General features: G+C 43.6%; 2 protein-coding genes across 15 annotated transcripts; one reads left to right on the forward strand and one right to left on the reverse strand.

The window, feature by feature from the left end:
- The first annotated feature begins 398 nt into the window (after window positions 1–398).
- On the forward strand, window positions 399–5807 carry LOC100123699 (E3 SUMO-protein ligase PIAS2). Of its 14 annotated transcripts, none has more exons than XM_032599591.1 (9): window positions 399–498; window positions 2330–2496; window positions 2568–2666; window positions 3001–3166; window positions 3270–3572; window positions 3648–3749; window positions 3824–4064; window positions 4144–4557; window positions 5238–5807. In XM_032599591.1, exons 2-9 carry the CDS (start codon window positions 2333–2335, stop codon window positions 5462–5464), a joined length of 1716 nt encoding a protein of 571 aa, XP_032455482.1. In that variant the 5' UTR covers window positions 399–498; window positions 2330–2332; the 3' UTR covers window positions 5465–5807. The 14 variants fall into 14 exon arrangements, with proteins under 14 accessions (XP_032455482.1, XP_016845467.1, XP_003428227.1 ...); XM_016989978.2 differs by having other exon boundaries at window positions 476–498; window positions 3001–3181; window positions 5238–5794; XM_003428179.5 differs by having other exon boundaries at window positions 491–1334.
- A 72-nt stretch (window positions 5808–5879) lies between these two features.
- Window positions 5880–10746, reverse strand: nAChRa8 (nicotinic acetylcholine receptor alpha 8 subunit). Its single transcript, NM_001172551.1, has 12 exons — window positions 10520–10746; window positions 9993–10153; window positions 9866–9910; window positions 9296–9405; window positions 8855–9035; window positions 8592–8748; window positions 8381–8508; window positions 8124–8299; window positions 7636–7788; window positions 7048–7172; window positions 6436–6548; window positions 5880–6229 (listed from the first exon to the last, which is right to left on the reverse strand). The coding sequence occupies exons 1-12, from the start codon at window positions 10569–10571 to the stop codon at window positions 6017–6019; spliced, it is 1614 nt and encodes a 537-aa protein (NP_001166022.1). The 5' UTR covers window positions 10572–10746; the 3' UTR covers window positions 5880–6016.
- Between the last annotated feature and the right edge of the window lie 8024 nt (window positions 10747–18770).

Raw genomic sequence — 18770 nt, forward strand, 5'->3', positions numbered from 1 at the left:
AGTATCACACATCTCATATGATGTTTCGCGAACCTTCCAGTGATTTTCACGGTCAACGACTTGTCCGACCAAAACTTGTCCAGAATTTTCATGAGAACGCTTAGATTCTTCTGGAATTCCAGTCGCCTTTGCGAGACAATTTTATCTACTTCGCCGTTTGCATTTATAAACGCGCGAAAAATGCAATAATAAATAATATCAAGTATTTTCCGAGAGAATCGAACAAAGCAACCGTGCTAATCTCCCTCGCATAAGCCATCGTTGTATACGTTATTCCCACAGCCAAACTTCTCCAAGCCGCAAAACACGATCCAGCGAATCTGGACAAATCGTCGAATTTCCCATTTCGCTCTCATGTAAACGGTTTGACGCGTTTAAATCGGAAAAGCTAAGAGAAAATCCGCGAAGCCATTGGTCGACTGGCACAGTTCGGACAAGACCCCTCTCCGCGCACTCCAGCCTAGCGAATTTTCCAATAATCCATTCGCAAAAAAACAGGTGAGCTCGTAAAACAACATTCGAACGCGACGAATATCTGTTAACAAGTCCGTGCCTGTCTCGGCAGGAAGAGGAAGGTTCAGACCTGCATTTTTGTTTCTGTGAACATAAGTACATACATATTCGCGCGGGACAATATCCCCGACCAAAGTGTGCTTCTCTCTCGCTTCCCGCGGAAGATCGTAGGACAGTAGTGAGAAGTTTGCCGCCATTTTGGAAAATCCCTTTTTTATGTCCCTCTTGTGTGTGTCTATTCGAACCTCGGACATCGTCGGAATTGAAGAACACGAGAGCCGTCTGCACTGGCGCTCCAAGTTCCGGTACAGTTGCTTCTCGAAAGTAGCGAGCGGAAATTTCCATTCGTACAAATCTTTGCGCGCCAAACGCGGCGCCGTCCGTTGGAAAAGCGAAAAAAGTGTGGGAGTTCGTCGGTGTGCGTCAAAAAAAGACTTGTATACTCGCAAGCCGGCATACATCCCAACCCCCGGCCCTTCGCTCGCGGGGTGCTGTAGGCCTATGGATTCGCCCGCGCATGTAGCGTGTGTTGTGCCGCAGTAGTAAGAGAGACAGAGCAGCGTTCGGTGCGGCGGCGGCGGCGCCAAGGGCAGCAGCGAGACGATAATCCTCCAAGACTCGCTGTGTACGAAGAAATCCGTCTCCAGAACGAGACGCCGTCCCTTGCTTTCCCGAAGACAAGAGCCGATTAAAAGTGCGCACCAGGAGGCGGAGCCGACGGTGAAGAGGAAGATTAGGGGAAGGAACGCGGTCGGCTCTCTCTTGCTCCCTCTCTAGTATAAACACCCACCGGAAAGATGTCGGAAACGGAAGAATTGGAGGTGAGTGAAACTGGCCTCTAGTTCGGAGTTTCACTGCATAGCCGGAAAGTACGTCGCGCGGGGGAGGGGCGTCCGGAAGATTCGTTGCAACAGAGCATCAGTCGTGTGTGGGCTGTCCGCCGCCAAGCGTTAACTTAACCTAACCGCGCGGTGATTGAAGTTTCGCTCTCGTGTACTATATGCATATATATAAGTGCTTATATATTCTTGGACGCGGGGGCGCACTCGTGACATGCCGATTCACGTCCCGAGCGGAGCTGAAGAATACGAGCGTTCGGTGCTGTTATCTTCTTTCGAGCAGTGCTTCTGCAGATAGCCAAAAAGCGACGACGAAATGAGTTGACCCCCTCCGTCGAGAGCCTGTGTTATTCTTGTTTGTGCGTGTGTTTTTTATTTTTGTTTACTCCTCGTGCGAGAGAGAAAAATAAAAAAAGTCGACTCGGGCGCGAAAGTCGCAGGAGAGGCGCACACGCAGGGGACGAGGCGTGGGCTATGGAGTTCTCGGAACTCGAGTACCTGGTAACCTAAAAAAGAGCATTGCGCGCTCTCTCTCTCTGTTATATTTCTATAATCTTCGTTGTTACTTTTCACTCACGCGGCCCGCGGTGAGGTGATCTGCCGATGTAGTTTTGTTTCACACAAAGTGCCTTATACCTACTCGCTTGTTGATGGGAGAGAAGGAAGGTTCGTCCTCTTGTGCATCAGGGTAGCTTCTTATCGCGCTTGCTCTCGCAAACATTGCAAAAAGCCTATATATATATATACATATAATCGTCGGGTTCTTGGGGTAAGCCATTGTGTAACTTGCATGGCGTATATCATTGTTGAATGTGTGTGTGTGTGTGTGTTACTATAGAAATGTCACATGTGCATATATCTTTTAGTAGATTCAGCAAATTAAAGAATTTTTTTCATTTGCTTTGCCACTTTCTAGACATCTCTGCGAGTAATTGCTATAGATTACGTCATGTTTGTGCTTTTCTTGTCTGTTACAGAATATGGTATTAAGTTTCCGAGTGTCTGAACTGCAGATGCTATTGGGCTTCGCTGGTCGAAACAAGTCTGGAAGAAAGAACGAACTCCAAACACGTGCCTTGGAACTTTTACGCCTCAGGTCTCACCCAGTACAATTGAAGATTCGTGAATTGTACAAAACCATACAGTAAGCATTGATTTTACATATCAGCTAACAATTAAAACGATGGAGAGATTATGGATGTATTATGCTCATAGGGCAGACCAACTTGCTGCTCACCAATTGTATTCTCAAAGCAGTGGTGCAGCCGAGCAACAAATCGAACAAACAATGCATTCCAGAAACTATTTTACAAGGTTAGTTCTAATGGATCTTTGGAGATTTTTTAGATTAACCTTAGGTCGTAATATAGATATTTTATAGTTTTGGAAAAGTAGATAAATCTGTTTTATTTGAATTCTTAGTAATATATGAATCTAAGGTTGTACTGTAGATATCTTTTAGTTTTGGAATATTAGATAAATCTTAGTATTAGTATTAGATTTTTTTGGAGAAAGTTGCCCGAAGAAGAAGTTAGTTTCTTCGAGTATAAGTCCAAAAAAATATATTATTGGATTTGTGGCTTGAAAAGTATAGGATTGTAGAAAAATCAAATTTAGACCAATAAATAATTTACTTATAATATGATAGGCAAGGCCATGCTCAGGCCTTGAGTCAACAGCAACAATCGCAACAGTCTGTGGCACCGGCAAAAGATTTGCCACCTGCGCATCAAGCATCGATTCCACAGTCTCAGGTGGCTCAGAGATCTGGGTCAGTTTATCCAACTCCTGGTTATACTAGTGTAACGCCACAGGTAATAGATCTAAATGTAAATATTGGTGAAACACCGCTTTTTTAAACTTTTATTCGTTTAAAATTCGTATAACTTTGAATGCTTACAATCTATTTCTTTACAGTCTAGGTCAACCAGTGCAGTTTATCCTGGATATTCGCCGTACGCACAACAAAAAGTCATGCCTATACCAGCACCACTACAGATTCAACCAAATCAGTATCCAGTTCATCCAGATGTAAAATTCAAAAAGCTGCCATTTTTTGACATGCTGGGTGAACTGCTTAAACCCTCGAGCTTGATGCCACAGGGAACAATGCGACTACAAGAAAATTCATTTGTTTTTCATCTGACACCACAGCAATCCACAGATATCGCTAGCTCGCGGGACTGTCGTCAAGGCAGTAAAATGGATTACACAGTACAGGTAAAACTTCAATATATTGCATTTTATGTTGTTTTTAAATGTATCAAGTGTACTAACTCTACTGTTCTCCTGTAGGTCCAAATGCGGTTCTGTTTACAAGAAACTTCTTGCGAACAAGAAGACTACTTTCCTCCTAGTATAAATGTCAAAGTTAATGGAAAACTTTGTCCCCTGCCAGTAAGTCATCAATTTAATGGTTACCCCGTATGAAGAGCAATTTTATGTTTCTACTTAATTATTTTTTAATTCAGAATCCAATTCCTACAAATAAACCTGGAGTTGAACCAAAGAGGCCACCTAGGCCAGTAAACATTAGTCCTTTAGTTAAATTATCGCCTACAGTAGGAAATCAAATTACAATTTCCTGGTCTGCTGACTATGGCAGACGGTATGCAGTTGCAGTATATTTAGTGAGAAAGCTGACGAGTACCGAACTTTTGACAAGATTGAAGAACAGAGGATGCAAGCATTCAGATTATACTAGAGGACTCAGTAAATTGAATGTTTTAATACAAAACTTAATATTCACAGAATAAAAATAAAATATTTATACAAATGTTATTGCTTTTAGTCAAAGAGAAACTAAACGAAGACGCGGACAGTGAAATAGCTACGACATCCCTTAGGGTATCATTAGCATGTCCATTGGGAAAGATGCGAATGAGCACACCGTGTCGTGCTTCAACATGTTCACATCTTCAATGCTTTGATGCTTCTCTATTTCTGCAAATGAATGAGAGAAAGCCAACGTGGAACTGTCCAGTTTGCGATAAGTCGGCATTATACGATAATCTAACCATAGATGGTTATTTCCAAGAAGTTCTTAATTCAAATAAACTTCTACCTGACGTCAATGAAATTCAGTTACTCCAAGATGGGTCTTGGGAAAACTTAGTGATAAAGAAAGAAAAAGACAAAGAGAAGAGTGACAAAGTTGAAGTTAGTCCATCTCGGCCCAAAGATGTTGATGTTACCGTAGATCTTGGTGAGTACTCTAGATAGTTTACTTTTGTGCATGACTGTTTGAATTTGAGATGGCTTTATCACCTATCGAAACCATTTCTTTTGCTATTAATATTTTAACCTATTTTTATTTATCACCCAAAATTATTATTAAGCGTCTCTTGCTTTGGCACATCTATTTTTTGTTTTTTAAACGCGTGTTAAACCTATTTACGTTCTTATTTGGAATTTGGTAAGAAGAATATGGGGGTTTATTATTTTTATAAAATATTCCAAGTACCAAAGTAAGTTTTTTATTGCACTGGTGTACACCGCAATTAAATGCGGAGATTTAGAAGATTGGGAAATGGTACTAAAATAGTTAATCCATAAAATAAATAGCTTGATATGCGTTTTTTTATGGGATCATCGGTTGCACTGCAAATGTTTTTTACAATCTGAACTCGTTCAACACAGCATATAACATCGTTAATGCGTTGATGTAGTTAACAATGATTAGATAAGAAGGTCAATTAACCAACACTTCATTTCACCTCTTCTATTAAAATCATCATTGCATCAAGACTTCCTACTTGCTTCTTCCGGAGTTTTATTTTTTGCAGCGTTTGGATTATTTGAAGAGTGAATAATAATAAATGGATTTGTTAAGTGTCATGTTTACATCAGAATGTCGTCTAAGATTTACGTCAATTTTATTTCCAGATGAAAGTAGTCATACAAATTCGACACCGTCTGCACCAAGGGAAAAGAAGCGTGCTCTAGTGATTGATTTAATATCTGACAGTAGTGACGATGATGACAGTAGTATAACCCAGAGTTCCAGTAAAAAACAGGCGATTTCTGTGCCATCAAAGCCACAAGCTAGTGCTCACAGTGCTATCAGTAGTACAAGCGATTCTCCAGAATTGATGATTATCGATTTAGAATAAGAATTCAGTTTTATTTTTCTATTTTTCCAATCCATTATATGACGTTCATCAATCGTACGTTGATACACACATTAAAAGGTTCGCGTGGAACAGTACAAACTTAAGTGTATCATCCTGTATAGTTAGTGTAAAAAAAAGGGAAAAAACCGTTTATGATACAAAGTTCTAATATAGATGTAAGTTTCTCACGAGAATGGTTTAGTTTTTTAAAGACTTTATAAAGTATTTAATTCTACGTAATTATAGTTCATTAATGTTTAACCATTGAATTATTTTAATATCATTGTCAAACGAGTTCTGACTAAAATATACTTTTTTTAAAACTAAAAATGATTTGTTTTAATTGACTATTTAGACTATTTATTATATTCAATAGAAAGGGGATGCTTGATAAATCAAAACAATCGTTGGATTCAATTCAAATCGTTTATTATTAATAGTCGATGTTATTTTCCTCAATAAGAAGTTGGCGTACATGAAATTAGACAATTAATTCGTTTTGTGCGTCATCGTTCATGTTTTTATTTTATTTGGTCGCTTGAGATCAATTTCTTAGTCGTAATCAAAGAAAGACTGGGGTGGAAGCATGTAGGTACCCTTTCGCAGAGGGATACTCGAGACCTGCCGATCTAACGGCTCACGCGTGTCGTAAAGACTTGGCGCTTGGCAAATTATTCCCGCCGTTCCAATAATACACGCCAGCGTGAAAATCCACAGGAAAAATCTGTCCAATACCATCGCTACGAATTTCCAATCTTCGATTACCTGTGAATGTATGAAATGAGCATGTTGAAAAATGTGCGGAGATGTCAAGTTATAAGAAATGTGTTGAAGCATTAAAGATACGCTACATGCAAATAAAAATATATGTGTCTGTTCTTTTTCATCTGCGAAAGTATTTAAAAGTATACTATTTCAAGTCTTGAAAAAAATTCTAAAAAATCTTTAATAACTGATGATCTGAATCGTACCTCGTTGTCCTTGTCCGCGTCTTTGATGTGCTGCGCAATGAATCTGACTCCCTGTAACGCCGTCACTATGTCCGGCGTCAAATGTCTCGGCATCGTGTTCTCGCTGTCGGTCACTGCGCAAAGTTATACACTTGTGTGAACAAAACGAGAAAATCGGCGAAAAGTAGCCGTACTATCTCGTACAGATATGCCAGCGTATAAGAGCGGAATAACAGCAAAAAGGATTGTAAAGAAAAAGCGGCACGCGACGGGTACAGCCTTATACACAGTGTTCGAGAAATAGTGCTTTCGATATGAAATCTACTATTTATGCGATATCGCATCGCTAACTTATCGATTTTAAATTATAAAGTCTCTTCAATATGAAGACTTCCGATAAAATCTTTAGCAATAGATTTAAGAGTACAACAAATCACCGACGCTCATCCGGAATCATTTTCTTGAATACCCTGTACAGCATACCCTCGATCCGGTTCTGGTGTATATCTCTCAATAAAGATAAGAGTCGTAGCTGCCCCAGGACAGCCGATCACACATATATATATATATATATATATATATATATATATATATATATATATGTATAATACACCGAGAAAACAGAGAACTCACCCGAGGCGTGCGGTATGTGGCGTATCTCCTCGTCGCGTATGTTCTTGTATGCTGCGGTGACGCTCTCGAAGCCGTCGGGACTGCCCTTGGACTCGGACGGGTAATCGCTTATACTGTCGCGGAAACTGTGAAAAAGTTGTACACATTATGCACGCGAAAAAGCGCCGGGGCTAATTAAATCTGAATTTGCTTAACGATGCCTTAGAGCTGAGAGAGGCCGATACTCGAGATTAGCGCGTTGGCTAATGGACCGGATGCGCGACAAAAAGCTCGTCGCCAGTTTGTTTTTGGTAATTAAGATTTTCTCGAGTATAAGTAAGTTGTAGATAAGTTTCTTTGCATCGCGAGGCAATCAGACGTTAGGTATACGCGAAGAAGCAAAGTGTCGGTGTAGAATGCCTTGAATAATTAGCCGGAGTTGAGTAAGTTACAGCTTGTTTTTGCTCGCAGTTTGAAATTTGTTAGATCCAGCTTCGATAATCTTAATTTCAGATTCATGCTAATTTCATCTTTTTTCTTGTAGAATATTCAAGGAGTTTATTGAAAAGTCGAGAGTAGAAGATACGGTAATGGCAATCGTCGGGATACCTGAAGTCCATTTCATTGGTGTATCCGCTGTCCAAGTACGTGTCGTCATACTCTGGCGTCGAGTACGGGGTTCGGCGCATCATCAGCATCCGAGGCATCCAATTTAAAAAGACCGACCGCACCCAAGGCGACATATTGTGCGTCGTTGGCGAACTGCAATGAGGATCGTTTTTAAAATGTTTAATTCAAAGGACTCGAAGAGCAAACATTCCTGGCACTTATTCCAACCACACATTCAGATAAATTTTCCAAGAAAACTCGATTCGCAGCCGATCGGTTTCCAGGATTTCCTCCCGTACACCATCAATTTGCCTAATGTTATGGAAATCGCGTCGTTATGCAAAAATCTTGCCATAGTTACACGAGCTCGTTAAGCATCTCGCAACTGTACCAGTGGGCATGTACATTCCTCGGCGTGTTATTTATCGAAATCATGTGATTACAGGCAGTGCTCGCGAGATAAAAAAAACATGTACGAAAATACTGACCGGAAGTGTACGTTGAGCACACACACGGTTATCCATATGGACAGAGTGACTAGAATCATGGTAAATAAGAGGTATTTGCCGAGCAACGGTATGGCCAGCGACGTCGGCGGGATAATTTCTGCCAGTAGTAAGAAAAACACAGTCAACGACAGAAGAATCGAGGAACACAGCGAGACCTGTTGAAGTACATGCAGTAGTTATTAGGCATCGAGAGAAACAGCTTGGATGAGATCGTATGCAAGTGCTTCGCAACTCACCTTTTCACCGGAGTCGCTTGGCAAGTAGAACACTAAAACTGTTAGGAAAGTAATACCCACGCACGGTATTATAAGATTGACGGTATAAAACAGCGTCTTCCTTCTCATTTTAATATTAAAGGTAATATCTGCAACAGAAGAATGGACATGGCTCGATCAGAGGAAAGTTGATTTACGGCGAAGATAATTGCGTGAAGCTTAAATTGCGCACCAGAATAGGGCTCCTTGCAGCAAGGATAATACTCTTCGTTCCTCGAGGCCGGCACCTCGAGTATGTCCCACTCGACGGACAGGTAAAAGTCGGTCAAATCAATTCCCATCGCTACCAAATTACTCCCAGGCACTTGTTCCATGTGCTTCAAATCCACCTGTGGAGAAGGAATCGATCAAAATTATAATAGCGTCATTCGTTTCAGGTACCACACACTCCGTGCGTCCCGCAGGAAGACATCAGTCTCTCACTCCTGTACATACCTGCGCTCCGTTGTAGGTCCACGAGCCGAACTTCATATTGCAGGACTGCTCGTCGAAGGGAAAGTACTCGACGTCGATCTCACAGGAGGACTTATAAATTGCCGGCGGCTTCCAGTAGACTTCGCCCGTGTACTTGAGCGTGGCCTTGGTCATTAGCGTCACCTCGTAGTTGCCGTCCGCGCTGCGTGATACCAAGCAGTGGATGATGAGTCGTCGAGAGCCATTAGGCTGAATATTAGTTCTGACATACGGGAGGATCATTTCTCATGCACACAGTGGCGTGGATCGGAAGAGCAAGACAAAGGAATATATACTGACCGCGAGGATCACCTGTGTAATTATCGCTACCTTTTCGGTAGCGTTTGAAGTGTATAAGCACACGTGCAACAGTCATGCATAGAGAAAGAGAGAAGAAAGAAAGAGAAGAGAGCCTGGACTCACTTATTATACATGACGATGTCGGGCAACCATATATTTTCCGAGGGCACGTACAGCATCTCGATGCCGCCATACTCCTCGGGGTCCCAGCGAAGCTTGTAATCGAACCATTTCTGCGGCGCCGCCGCGAGCGAACGAGAGACAGCGAGAAGTTAATTATTATTTGCATTCGCCAGGGCGAGAAGATCTCGTTTGCCGCGGGCGGCCTTATTCGATTCGCGCGTGGCGCATCTCTGATGTGAGAGCCGAAACCAGTTTGCCGCTTATAATTTCGGCCTTTATGTTCGCGTTTAGTTGTGCAAATGAGCGGGATTTTTTTCACCAATTTACGCCAGATATTTGCTCTCTGCGACGATACGCGGTCGGATTTTAGGATCCGACGGTTAATGAGTCTCGCATTAAACGCGAAATTTCGGCGCGAAAATATGGAGGCCTGACAAGCAATTTCGCGGCGACCGACGCCGTTTTACTTTTATTGCTTTATCGAAATAATATGCGGGTTGCACTGGCTTCGGCGTGTTATTATACACTGTTTTAATGTTTGCCAAGCATGAATTAAAAGCGACGTTTTACCTGCTCCACCCAGACGTTCGTTGTCATCACCTGATTCTTCAAGTTCTGTAAAAATCAACGTCGTGGTCAATTATAATTCTTACTTTAGATTACTTCACACATCTAAGATATGTGTATAAATAATTACCATCTCGATCAGCTGGGACAGCTTCAACCCCAGCCATACAGTGAGGGTTTCGGTATTGTTAACAACGGGCCGAATGAGCCTGTTGTAATTGGATAGTAAATCATCGTACAGCCGTTTAGTGTCGGGATTCGCCTCGAAGCTATTTATTTCCGGGTGAAAACCTGCGGGCGTACAAAATATGCGTCATTACAGTAAACACACGCGTGTGTACACATTATCCGCAATTACTCGCGCATAAGATGATTTATAATATCTAAAATCGCGTGCAATCGACATGTATACAGCTGTGGCAACAATTGCATAGGCGCGCAGTTCGTTCACACCCACCCCCGCCCCGATATAACACACAAGGAACCACAACAAAGCGAAAAATGGGCGTAGTATGCGTGTATCTGGAAATTCAGAGCAAAGAGACATCATCCCGGCTACACACAGCCCAGTGTATACACGAAAGCTCGTGTTTACGCCCGAAGCGTTTGGACAACCTTGGGAGGGGTTGGCGCACACATTATCTCTATATCACTCACCGTCGGTCACAGCAACGACGACGGACAGTAGGAGCGCGAGGACCTGGCGCATCTCCTTCTACAGTCCCCTCTGGTCGAGCGCTTAACTCGACGGGGACGACGAGCTTGCGACTCCGGTGTCGGTCTTCTATACTGTATATCGTGTTAGGGCGTCGGCGGTAATTTCGTTCACAAGACTCGGGATGCTTCCGCGATGTCCGAAGCGAGCGCGACTGCAGAAGCGACTCAGCATCCCTACAGGGCTGCTGCTATTGTCCGCGGATCGATACGCGACGAGAGCGCCGCCCGCGCGATGCTGCGGATGCTGCGAGCTTGCAAGGGTGGATTTTCTTTTGGCGGGAATTTGAATTTCGAATTCGCTTTGCAATTAGAGTATATAAGCGGTGTTTATCGAAGTGAAAATTTATATAGCGGTAAATTAACACCTAGTTAAGCGGGTATAGATCGCTATCTCTCCGTAGCTACTTACATAGTCCACTTGGCTATTTATACCGGCCCGTTTCCAACTCGAGGCTTAATGAACTCCTCGGAGATCTAGCGGCGATATACCGGCGGCAATAAACCTGATTTCGTTTTGCTTCGTCTCGCAGAAAAATCAGCCTCATTTCCCCCGTAAGTTGCAACGCGAGACAATAATCGGAATCATTTATTAAACTGCCGTCTAAAAACTAAAAATCGTCTTTCGAGGAGAACAAAAAATGATTTATCTACGCGGAAGAACTCGTTTGCTATCAAGGCAGGGACCCGTTGCGCGTTTTTACCGTCGGCCGGCATGTTCGCGGCGAATCGATTAGCGCTTCAATATTCTCTCTCGGAAATACGTCCGCTATGTATAGATTAAATAGATTGCATTAACTCGGCTTTTTGCCGTATACTCTTACTGCTTATGAGTAAAAAGCTCTATAAAGGCGCACTTTGAAATATACCTGCTTATTACGTCTGAGCGATATGATTTGGAAATATTAATCGAAACTCGCGTTTATGCTAATCCACCACGATTTTTCCTGAGATTTATAGTACACAGCGTATATGTTTTGATGTATATTCAGAGATTTTATATACGGAACAGCACATACGCGCGGGTTTATGTTTTCTCGAACTTTCACGGCCTTCGATCCCGCTGACTTTTTACACGCGAGAACTCGGCAGCGGAAAAAAAATGCAAGCGCCGCAGAAAGTTTTTCCTGCGCGCGAAGCAGCTTCAGTTTTCGATATGTATACAGCGCACGGTATAATCGCGGAAGGTTATACCGAATTTTATATAGCTCGAAATTTTATCGCTACTTACGGTAATTGCGTGAACTTGGAGGAAGGGTAAGGGTTGTTCCTTTTTTCGCCTTGAGCGCACTTTCCCAGCGCGAATAGAGTCTTGAGAGTAGTTACAGACGTAATGGTCAGACGCGAAATCGCTGTGTTAAAGAACTGTACTTTTCACCTCTTTTCGAAGCCTTTGCATATTTATGTCGGGGGAGGAAAAGTCGATGCGGGAAGACGTTTAACGAGTAAATAAAATTGTTCGCGGGAGAAGTGCGGAAATGTTTGTAGTTTGAATTTTCTCCGGTTGTACTTTATTCGGTTGCTGGAATGAACGGATATGGCGGTGCGTATTCTGCGGTAATTTTTGCAACTTTTTCATATAGCCCAACAGTCGAGAAAGATTTTTCGATTTTTCACGTTTATTAAAAAGAAGCAGATAATCAATGGCCGTATCTCTATTCTTTGTGTTCATACAAACTCTCTATCTCGGCAAACGGAGGTAATCGCAATCCCTCTTTCATACACACACACACACACACACACACACAAATTCACCATCACGCTCTGTTTCTCTGTTTACTGACTATTTCTGATACTCCACAAACATCCCTCAGAACCCACAATTTCACACGCATCGTGCATTCCGACAAAAAGAAAAAAACAATCGAATAAGCCAAACGTCAAATGAATCCCATAAAACGCGAAACTCATATCGTCCCTCCGATAAACCGTGAAATCAGCAGTAGGCACAGCCGTCCGCTGTCTCGTTCAGCCCAGCAGCAGTGGGGTGTCGCATTAGCAGGCAGCGAGAGTAATTGAAACGCCTCGCGGAATTATTAAGCTTGCCGTATTTCAAAAGAAGCGAGAGAGCCGCACGCTCGAGTGGGCTGCTGCAGCGCAGTGTCGCGTCCGTATTCCCTTTGTCGGGGAAAACAGTGCTAGGAGCTGGAGGAGAGAGAAAGAGTGGCAAGCCCGCGCGCGAGGCTGTCAAGTGTCGCGTCGTGTCGCTCCAATTTAGATGAGACGACGCGAGAGGGGCGAGATTTTTCCGGGATGCAGCGGAACCAAAAGGAAATAATCTTGTATATGTTGTCCAAAGGAAAAAAAATTTGGAGTAACGATAATCCTCATTTAAATGGATACTGGTTACTTTAACTTGAATCATTTCGCTTCAAACTTTCTACGTAAAAATGTGTAAATTCTATAGGATATATAGAATCCAAAAGGATCATTTCTCTCAGTGCCCACAGAATAACTACAAACACAGCGAACAACCATACACGATAGCTTCCCTTCCGCCCCCAAAAATCCGCGCCTCCACGAATTCGCGTCTCAGTCTAATTTCCCCAAAAACGCGAGCCGAGTGTAAGTAGCCGCACAAAAAGCTCTCGCCGTCGACGTCCCCTTTAATCTCCTCAGCTGACTGGCAATGCAAATTTACGCATAATACGCTTTTCACGCGCAACAGAGCTACGCCCGTCCGTCCGTCGGGTCGTGTGCGTATTCGTCCGGCCGGTGACGAATTGCCTTGGCAGTCTCGTAAGTAAATAGAGCGAGCCTCCCCGTGGTTGGCGAAACACGCGCAGGAATTTCAAGTGGGAACAACGGACGACGCTACGCTCTCTGCCGCTGCTCTGTATAGAGCTGCTTTCTGGCGGACCTAGTGGGAGAGATTGATTGAATGATTGAGTAATTTATGCTCGAGAGTCTATCCCGTTGGGGCTCTTGCGCGCGGCCGTTTTGACGAATGGTATACAGGGGGGTGGTTTGCTGTTGCTACTGCTTTTTAGCTCTGATTTTTTTTTAGCGGCTCGATCTATCGCCACGTAAATTATGCGCGGCGTTTGGAAATCTTGGGGTTAACTGTACTGTATTTCTCATACAATTTAATTTCACTAGCGAATTCAGATGCGCTTCGCGCTTTTTAAATTTTTACTTTTTAAAGTTAAGTAAAGTTTTTAGATATCGTGTGCATACATGCGTCGTGTGCAACGGCTCATTCACAAGAGTCAGGTGTAGACTAGCCTTTTTGGTAAAAAAAAGTGAAATTTTCTTTTATTCAGAAATTTATAAACACAACTGTTATAGGCTGTTACAAGCATTATTGATTTACTTATCATTATGATAAAATTCAAAATACTACTTTGAATTCAAAATCGAATCGTAATCGCGCCCTTTTCTAACTAACCAACCAGACGACGAATAGAACTTCTTGAAAATGGAGCGATTGAAACTTTTAGTTAGGACTCTAATTCAAGTGAAATAGTCAAAACGGCTTAAGTAGAATACTGAAGCTCTACAGCTTTTTTCCTCCAAAATCTCTCTCAACTCCAAAATTTTGAAAGAGCAACCACAGAAAAACCCCAAGTTCGTCATGCGAATAAATTTCGCCAACATAAAAAAAAAGCAACGAGTCACGCTCGACGTTCCTTAAAAGAGCGCGTGTAATACGCACACAACTTCGCTCACACGCGGCGAATGACTAGGACTCCGGAAAGTTTTCTCAGCCTCGCGTCCCTCGCTTGCGCTCTTCCCCCTCATTTGGCAACTTTTTCCATTTTAAATTTTCAACCTGCAGCTGGAAATTCAATTAACTCCATTGATGACCTCTTCTTTTGACTGAATGAGCTTGTCGTCCCGCGTAAGCGAACTAGAAACGGAGAGAGAGAGAGAGAGAGAGAGAGAGAAAGAGAGAGGAAGAGAGACTGCATCACCGGAGAGACGGAGGAGGGGGGAGCGTGACAGAGCAGAGATCGGTCAACTGGTATATCGATCCTATTTCCGTTCACTATCAAAAGGAAATTGCTACTTCATCAGCTAGCCAGTACAAAGATTAATGTACCTCGTTGCCCTCTCTCTCTCTCTCTCTTCCCAATTTCACGTCACCTGCAAGAGCTGCTCTCCCCCCCCCCATTGTCAAGTCTCTCTCTCTCTCTCTCTCTCTCTCTTTCTATATATATATATATATATATATATATATATATATATATGGGGGATGAAAGCTTTCGAGATCGTCAGCTGCATTTCTCGAGAATAATTAGCGATTTCCCTCGCTGTGTCAAGCGTACAGTAGAGGGCAATTATTCGATATCGAATAGTCCGCGTTCACATCCATAAATGCCGTCATAATTAAAGCGCTCCGCGGCTCCGACGTACGCAGAGCCGTCGACGAGAAGCTCCGGGTGGGATATGAGCAAATCGTCTGTGCGCGGGGGCCGTTAATATGCCATTTATACCTTTCTCTGCTTTGTAACGAGGCACGTGCCCAACGAATCGCAGTCGATGCGATATCTTCGAGTAGATTAGGGACTTAAACTGCTGATGATGTATTCCGTATAGGAACACGGATATGAGCTAGCTTTTGGAGACACGTATATGCGGCTATATGTACGCTAGATGCGTTGGCTATGCAGATTTGATTTTAACGCGGCTTCTCGACGTGGATCTATACATGAGCTAGTCGAGAATTCGCGTTAGGAAGAGATTAGCATCGATCATTCGAGAGACGAAGAAAAAAAGATGTATACGCAAGGAGCTCATCAGGTTGTCGGTGAGGCCATATTCGAGCCATTGGCTGCTGTGTATCGGACGTCGCAAGAACTGCCGGTGTAAATCGCGCCAGGCTGCGAGGAGAAGGCCGTAACTAATACATAATAAATGAACTAACGTGTAAATTGTATATTCGGTCCATTAGCGTCTCTGTCGGCCCGTAGATCATGCATAATTTATCGCGAATTACTTACGGCATTGTCTTGCGATGCTTTATGGCGCCGCGGTCGACACCCGGGATTTTCTTGCGCGTAGATGTATACCTTATACCGATGTGTTGGCTCTGCGCTGGTGTGTGCGTTATATTGCATTGATTCGTGGGAAATTCGACGTCGGCGCTGCGTTTGATATAAAGCTTCAAGACACGTTGATGTATGTATGTATGTATGCTGCGAGTTGAGCTGGTGAATTACGGGATTTGCCGATGGTACATTGTTTCGGCTTCATCGCGGCTTACATAATGTATACGACATGCGAATATAATAGATATTGGGAAACGTGTGTGTTTCGTGACTTTTTGCTCGCTGGATATATTGAAAATTGATGATATTATGAACTTTAATTAACGTCGGCGTGGATTTGCATTGTCGAAGCGATTTTTTGAAGAATTTCAAACAACCAAGCATAAAAATAAAAATTAAATTGAATATGAAGCATAGTAGTATGTATTTATTATTTCGTCCTTGTTTCATCCGGAGTGGGAAATTATCATTTTATAACACAGTTGCATAAAACAAAGCATTAATTGGCAATTATTTGACCATGAATCACTTCACGAATGCGTTCGTAAATAAAGCGAATTTAAAAATTAATGAAAAAAATCAAGTTTTTGTCAATCGTACAGCAGAACATTTTTTTTTTATTTCTCTTCGAAACTCTTCAATTTCAAACGCTTGCAATTTTAGGAATTTTATCAAGTCATCTAACCGTCCGACCACTGCCGGACGTTTCCACTTAAATTTTCACTGCCGCGCAAGCACACCTTGAAATAAAAAAGCCCGACACCGGTCAAACACCAGCTGCTCATTCAAGCGCGCGATTGATCCACCAGCCGCATATATACAACATCCTCTCGACATTCGTGTGCATCCCTGCAGACACTCGCTCGTCGGGACAGCGTAAAAGCCGATCGAAACACACACTATATACCGGAGGCGCAGTAAAGAGGCCCTCTGTATGGCGCCTCGCTTCATACCCCTATACACACACCTACTGGCACTTGGTCTCTGCAAGATGCGCTTCAATTGCGCGTGCACTCGACTCGTCCGTCTGTTCTGCCAGCTCGCGTGCTATATACGCCGCTGCAGAGTCCAGTTTAGTTGCTTGTAAACGATCCTCCTGCACTCGTGCGAATGAAATAGAAGCTGTGTTCCTCCGCTATACACACGTACGGATTAACGTACATACACAAACTTGATCGAAATTTCTCTTATTCTTATCACGAGCCGTCCGTATCGTCGCGTACTTACCCGCGATTTTAAGCTCGGCAGCTTGCAAGCTCGCCGCAAGTCCATTCGCCGAGGAATGTGCAGGAACGCGCGTTACACGACGGAGTCATTTCCGACTCGCCGCCGCGCTCTCTGTACACAGACGGACAGAACAGCTCATAAAAAAGCCCCGGATAGACACGGCGTCGTACAAGAGCTACAGGCTGTATACTGCTGCTCTCTCGGAAGTAGGCGTAGAGCGAGAGAGAAACGGCGTGTGTCGTCGTCACCGTCGGCATTCGCCTCTGGGGACAGTAGCAGCGCACTGCTATCTTCCGGAGGCGCACACCGGTATAGCTGGGAATGTAGCTCCCCAGCACGTTGCGGAACAATTTATTTAGCCGGAGCAATGCAATAATGCGAGCGGCACTAGTCACCAGCAGCAGCAGCAGCAGTCGTGTATGTACATATACCAACAGCAGCTCGTGGCTGGAACCGCGCGTTCATTACGACTTTGTGCGCGCACCGGCCGCTATATACATGTGTATAGGCGGCGCAGTGTACAGAGAGAGAGAGAGAGAGAGAGAGAGAGAGAGAGAGAGAGAGAGAAGCTGCTGCACGTTAATACGAGCGGCGTGGCGAGTAACGAGATGGAGGGAGAGAGGGCAGCGACGAATGTGGATTTGTGTGAAGGGTGAGGTTGACCGGGTCCCAGTTGTCGCTCGGCCAGCCTCTGCTATTAGCTGCCGACGGCAAAGGCTCTACTCTGCTCTGTGTGTGTGGCTATGGGACACCGCGAGACGCTTTAGATCCTCTGCCCAGGCTCTGATTGGATTTACCTGCGACGCTGTACATAAGCTTTTTTTTATTGCTTCCTTGCTTTTTATCGCGCGATTGTTGATGTGACTTTATCCCCTGGCGAAAATTCCACGCGGCGCATTAATTCGGCTTCGCATTAATTCTTTCGGCTGTCGTAATAATTCTACCCGTGTATGTGCTTTTGTTCGAGCTTTTCTCGCGGACAGGCTCGGCTGATATCCTCATATTTATGCTCATCGGAATATTCGGGCGCGAGAGAGGAAAATTCAAACGAGTCGCGCGATGACGTCTGTCGGAATATTCAGCCGGTCGACTGAAACATTTCTTAGATGGCATATAATATGCGCTTATACATTTGGATTTACGCGTTTTCAGCCGGATCTCGTCGGACAGACTATTATTTCGCCTTGAATATTGCAGGGGGATGTGTGTATACACGCGGTGAAATTATTTGACCCGTGTGTGTGTATGCATGGATGTGAGAGTCAGCTGAGTGGCAGCGCTTATATACTTCGGGAGCCGTTGCTGCAGTGCTGGACCGTAATCTATATGCAGGCTTAAGGCGCGCGGCTTACGATGTGCCATGCGGATGTGCGCGCGATATCGTATAATACCTGTATGAAGGATATATAAACGTGAATGGGTTAATCTAAACTGCTTTATAATGATATTGGTTTCTTATTATATGCGAGGTGGTGGTCGGGATGATGGGGTCTTAAAATTCGTTTGTTTTAATAATATGATGAATGAATCATTCATTTTATGAACTTACGATGTTCATTCACTTAAACTATTATATGTTTTTTTTTTAATTTAAAAGAAATAACGAAAAAAAAATCAGTAGAACAGATCTTCCAATGCCCTAGAATTACCTGCATCATTGTTCCGAAACTCGTTAACGCTCAGGCTCGATATAACCCGCATTCCAACCCCAATACTCCAGTTCAGCCACACGCACTCACACACACACACACACACGTATAATACATCCCTCACGCGCGCGTTCTCACAATTAACTCGATTGGCTCGCTCGTTTTGCCTCGTAATAGCTGCAGGAGTAGCGATGAATTTTTCAGATTTTTCGCGGTCAGCTCTCGGCAAGCGTCTAATTTGAAAAAATTAGCCGCGGCATCGATTTGCGGATGAAAAATACACGGCACAAACAGCGTCGGCTGAAAAATCGTGGCGCGACGCGCGCG

The sequence above is a fragment of the Nasonia vitripennis genome, chromosome 4 (assembly GCF_009193385.2).
Source record: "Nasonia vitripennis strain AsymCx chromosome 4, Nvit_psr_1.1, whole genome shotgun sequence".
Classification (NCBI taxonomy): domain Eukaryota; kingdom Metazoa; phylum Arthropoda; class Insecta; order Hymenoptera; family Pteromalidae; genus Nasonia; species Nasonia vitripennis.